Raw genomic sequence first — 5,847 nt, forward strand, 5'->3', positions numbered from 1 at the left:
TGCTGTTGCTGTTGCTGTTGCTGTTGCTGTTGCTGTTGCTGTTAAGTTACCCGAAGGGTGCGTGATACTGTACTACATGTACATGTACATACGCATGTGATGTATACGCCCACCGTGTTTCTCGGCTTATAGATTAGCTGGCTGAAATTGAAGAGTTTTCTGCAACTGTAACATTAGGTCTATTCGCGGGGGTGATGGGTCTGTGGGAAGGGAAGGGGAGGGGAGGGGAGGGCTGTTCTGGATGTTTGGGTTTGTTGAATGAGGATGGTGGGCGAGTAAGTGAGAGGATGGAGGATGGAGGATGAGCTACTGGCCTTATCTGGCGACTTGCAACGCATAATGCACAGCCCACAGCCCATAGCCCACAGCTAGTCAAGCTTAGTCCACTGCCTACCTGCTGAAGTAGACTGTTGAAATGATTCAGATCTACACACAAATAGAACCTAGATTGCGATTGAGGAGAAATAGAGTATAGGACTAGTTACTGACGAGCATGGACGTCTGCTACACCCAGGAACAGCAGGAGTACTGTAGGATACATGCACCCATGAATCAGCTTACGCGAAGCCCTCTTGGAAATTGATAGCATAATACCTGCAATAAGAATAGATGAATAGATACGTAGATGGATAGAGACGAAGAATGACACCTAACCCCTGCATATCCTGATACAAAGAATACAATATTTGCTAGCGACACGAGACGAACATTCGAAATAACTCAGGTCGGCAAGATAAGATGAAGGAAATTGGTATGATATGGAAAGATAAACAACGCTTCTCACTATACATAGAGATTCGTGGAGCAGTCAACCACTCACTCACTCACGCCCACCAGAGACACACCGAGATGGATGGATAAATAGATCAAATAAGAGACAGATAGATAAAACATAGATTCGGGGGATTTTGGCTTCGACGGCATCGTCCGTGGTGGATATGGTCTCAATCGCCATCCTGCTCTGCCCCTCCTTTTAGAACCCCTGCCCTGGTAGGCAAATAGCTTGGTTGTTGAGCTTGTAGCTACTAAGACTTGGGTGTGTCCTCATCATCATCGCTATCATAAGACCATCGTCATCTCCGAGACGACCGCCGTGTTGCGAGACTGGTGCTGCCTTTGCCACGTGTCGCGGCTCGGCCGCCGATGGCTTTCTTCGGAGGCGAGATCGGGGGCGGCGATGACAATGGAGAGCTGAGATCCGAGTCGGAGATCTCGTCAAGGTCCTTGTCTAGTCTTGGGTTGGCTGCCTTTTCCGATTCTTTGGGGTTCAGGGTTTCCTTGGCGACGTCGTTGTTGTCGTCGTCGTCGACATCTGCCACATCTGATGGCTCGTCGTTCTCAGACTCCACTTCCTGCTCATCCTCCTCCTCCAGCTCTTCTTCTTCCTCTTCTTGTTCTTCTTGTTGATCCCAGTCGTCCATCTCCAGGTCGTCCTCGTCGCTGTCTCGATCAGCGTAGCTGATCCTCCTGGAGGCTCCTCTGCTGCTACGTCTACGAGAAGCAGCAGCGGCAGCAGCGGAACTTGCTCCGCCACCCGCACCTCCATCCGAAGTCCATCCATCCTCGTCCTTCTTCTTCCGCTTCGGCGCCTTGGACGTCCCAGCTGAGCCCGACGACTTCCGAGCAGGCCGAGCCGGCTTCTCTTTGCTCTCTTTCTTCGCCTTCTTGGCGGAGCCGGTATCGCCACCGGTCTCGTTCGAGTCGGTCTTTCTCTTCTTCGCAGCGCCCTGAGACCCACTCTTCGTCTTCATGACGGACCGTACGACGCGGTCCAGCAGCTCTTCGCCATCTTCCGGGAAGAAGTTCTTGTCTGCCACCTCCTGCGCTTCGCGATGGCTGCCCATCGGAGCGAAGATGGAGCTCGGCACGCCCATCTTGCCCGGGTAGGTCTGCAGAATACTGGCGCCGCCGTTTGCACCACCGAATCGGCGCTGTTGAGCGTAGATGTCGGCAAACCGACGGATGGTCGCCTGAGCGAGGTCCGAAAGTGTGTGAAGACGCGTACTCATCTCATCAGACTTGGTGATGCCGTCGCGTGTTTGCTTGACACGCTGCGCGATGTGGAAAATTAGCGACAGATTGTGCTCGTTCGCCACAGCCTGGAGGTAGAACAGGATGTAGCGTGCGAAGTCGGTCAATTCCTCAATTCGGGTGGAGTCGTCCATATCCGCAGGCGGGTAATCGGGATGGTAAGCAAGAAGGGAGAGAAGACGCGAGAACATAGACTCCATGACTGTTTGCTGGTCGCTTCGCTTGCCGTTCATTTGCTGGGAGAAGTATGCCGCTCGAGAGCGTAGCCAGGTAAGGGTGCTCTCCTTGAGGCTAGCATGTGGCTCAAAGGCAAGCAAGAAGGGAACCGTGTACCAACGATAGGTCAAGTGCGTTTGTTGCACGAGCTTCTTCTTGAGCTGACTGATGAAGCCACTCCGAACTTCGAGGACAGGGTCTTGTGCGACAAGGGCAATCGAGTTGAAGTCCTTCGGCGTAAGCAATTGGTCGCATAGCCCGTGGGTCGCACACAACTTCAACAGTGACCTTGCTGCGAGAAGACGCAGTCTAGGCTTTTGAGTTGCGGGTGTGTCTTTCTTCTTCGAGAGCTCTCCATCATTCATCACAAGCTTGTTCAAGGTGTCATAAACGGGTTCCGCATGAGCACGGAAGTCATCAGCATCATCGGAAGCATCCTTAGCTCGGAGACGATTGACAATGATCTTGAGAGCCCATTCTTTGGCCGCAGTCTCGTCGTCCACGGAATCCGACCACGAATATCCGGCATTCGGTTCCGGTGACCGATTGGAAAGCAAAATCTGGTTGACTGAAATGGAGATGATTGCGTCGCGCTCATCATCCGCCTCCTTTGATGCCAACAAGTTGAGCTGGGATAAGGTGGCGAGCTTGGTCAGGAATCGAGCGGACCCGTAGCTCCAACCGGAGACACACTTGTGAATCAGGTCCTTAGCGTACATCTCCTTCTTGTCGGCGACAGCCATCAGAATTGAAACAGCATGTTTAGCAGCCCTCGGTGATGGGCTGTGGAGCGCATAGTTGACCAAGGCCTGGAAGAACTTACGCTCCTTAGGAAGCTTGGAAGGCAATTTCTTTGCAAACCCGGAGCACGCTTTGAGAATCTCCTCCGTCCCCGCGCTATCCTTCGTGGTGGCGCTCGGCGCTTGTGATTCAAGGTCCTTGCACATCTCTTGAATTTGTGCCTCCAGAACCTCGGGATTGCGAGAGGAGATTTCTCGTAACATCTCGTGAGCAGGGTTTGCCAGTCCGTTCTCGTCGGTCCTCGAAAGACTCATGACAGCAGGGATGTGACTCCGGTTGAACACGAGGGAACTGCTTCGATACAGCAAAGGTGTAAGAGTTTCAAGCAGTGGGGTATTGTTGCCACTCTGTACCCTCCTTGCAAGTTCTTTAATAGCCTTGATAACCGTTCGATAATCGCTGACGGCAGCCATAGCGAAGCGAATAAGTTGGTAGCCACGTCGGTCATGCACTTTGGCAAACTTCCACAGATCTGCAGACGTTCTGGAGGGATCGGGGAACGTTTTGGATAATGTATCGATAACTTTGCTCAATTGAGCTTGAATACGGTCTTGATCTTTTTCCATCACTCCGCCCTGTATAGAGATGTTAGCGGACGATCACAGAACCTGGGATAGCAGGCTTCACTCACGTTGTAGTCTTCGCAGGCCTGCAAATAGATGGTCATCGCAGTTCTCATCGAGATTTGACGGGCCTGCATGGCGAAGAAGACCTTCTTTGCCTTGTCATCCATACCCCTCAAAAGGGTCAGGATACGACGGGTGCGGACCTTATCCACATCAACCTCAGCATCACCCTCCTGTGCCTGCGATCCCTTCTGCTTCTGTGACTGCGTGGAGCTGCTGCGGGTCAACTTCGCCTTGACGGGGGGGTAGTTGAGCGGCAGCAGGATCTCAAATAGAACACGGTCAATCATGACATGAATATCCTGGTCATTGGTATAGAAAGCATCGAAGATCTTTGATGGTCCATCCTTGAGCAGAGGGGCGACAACCTCGTCGTCCCGCTCAATTTCGCCCGCAGCGACCGCCCAGATCCGGGCGAGGGTCTTCATTGCATGCTCGCGCACCTGCGGTTTGCGATCTTTAACTCGCTCGGCAAGAACGAAAAGAAGCGAATCTGGAGTCGAAAAGCCCCCGCTGACACCAAGCTTGTTCACCACATATGGCAAATCAAAGCTGGCAATCGCGTCCACGGCAGCTACACGCACTTTGTCGTCAGCATCGCGAAGCATGGACGCAACATGCTTGATGAGACTCTGCTCCTCGTTCTCACTCAGCCCCGAGCCACCGGCGGACGTGAGCAGAATTCGTCCCACTACAGTCACCCAAGCAGCGCGGACCGAAGCCGACTTATCCAGCCGGCGGCTGATAAAGCTTTCATAGGTGGAGCTGTGCGTTTGCGAGAATGGCTTCGGAGAGAACGGCGTCAGAAGAACGCTGGGCTGAGGCACGGTCTGAGCATACTCAGCCAGGGTTACAGGTGGGTAGGCCGCAGGATCCATTGGCGGCGGCGGGGGTGGTCCAGCAACCCCGATTCCAGCCGTCAAATCGCCGATTGTCTGTGTGGCCAGCAGACGCAAGGCTAGAGACTCCGCCGATAATTCGGCCTCCAGTTGGGGAATCACATTCTGCAAGACCTCCGGGCAAGCTTTCCACAATTCACGGATCAGACGATGTGCTTTGCTCAGCTCCTTGATATCTTCTCCTTCCTCGTCCGAGTCGTCCAAGTTTGGCCTTCGATGGGCGCTCTTCGAAGATCCGTTTGCGCCAGGCGCGGGAGCCGAAGCGTCGATGATAACATTGTTGAAATACTGGCTGATATGACTAGTCATTCTTTCCGGGCATGCTTGACAAATTGCCTTCGCCATGTTATAAGCGGGAGGATAGTCCTTGAGGAGGAGAGTGCCCTGTTTGGCGTCAACAGGAGTTTCGCCTTTTCTTCCTCTCTTGTTGGGTAGCTCCAAGGCGCGGGGATCGATGCGCAAAAACTGGGCCACGATGACATCCACGACATCGGGAGCCAAGACAGGCGATTCGTCAATCACCGTCACGAGAAGGCGTGTCATATCAAACTCAACATTCTTAGCGACTTCCTCCCCGGTGGAGTTCTTCGAGGACCCAGAGACGATGTCGAAGCAGCTTGTAAATAGCGGGATAATCAGCGTGTCCGGGTGATCTAGGTCGGTCATGAGCACGATGCTCTTGACTTCTGCGAGAGAGTTGAGGACATAAATGTGCTGGGCGTTGTAAGGGTTTGACGGGTCCCCTAATGCAGGAATGATGGAGGTGACTATAGAGGTAAAGATATCCTAGATTATCCCGCGGTAAGTCAGCATTGCCCGCATCGAGACGAACCGCACTCGATATCAGACAGCCTCTCGAAGCACATCTATTGCATCGACGACCAAGTCAGACACGGGTAGTGATCATGTTGGCGCACCTTCAGTTGGTTTGCCGTGAAAGGCGCGTCAGGAGCACAAAGGCGCAAGACGTCAACGATGCAGCAGGCCGTCCAAGCCCTAACACCTTTGTCCTTATGCCCCAGAAGATGAGCGGTGGCTAGCTCCTGCGATACCTTCTTCAGCGAGTCGGTGTCGATTTCCTCCTGCTCAAGTTTGCGAAGCTCCTGCGCGAGGGTCTGCAGTCGTGAAAGTAGATCGGCCACGGGGATGGCGGCTCGTCCTACGCGCCAGGACAACGGGTCATTGAACTTGAGACGACGCAGACCGCCGGAGATATCTTCATGGTCCACGACCTCCGTCGCGACGGAGGGACCTTGACGAGTGCGCGCGGGCAT

At 53.5% G+C, this 5,847-nt stretch overlaps 1 protein-coding gene across 1 annotated transcript; it reads right to left on the bottom strand.

Moving 5' to 3' along the window:
- Positions 1-1,073: 1,073 nt before the first annotated feature.
- BO66DRAFT_403673 (sister chromatid cohesion factor PDS5) lies at positions 1,074-5,847 on the bottom strand (the record flags this gene model as incomplete). The annotated part of the gene is made up of 3 exons (XM_025648878.1): positions 1,074-3,623; positions 3,680-5,359; positions 5,491-5,847. The coding sequence occupies 3 exons, from the start codon at positions 5,845-5,847 to the stop codon at positions 1,074-1,076; spliced, it is 4,587 nt and encodes a 1,528-aa protein (XP_025501557.1).

The sequence above is a fragment of the Aspergillus aculeatinus genome, assembly GCF_003184765.1.
Source record: "Aspergillus aculeatinus CBS 121060 unplaced genomic scaffold BO66scaffold_40, whole genome shotgun sequence".
NCBI lineage: Eukaryota > Fungi > Ascomycota > Eurotiomycetes > Eurotiales > Aspergillaceae > Aspergillus > Aspergillus aculeatinus.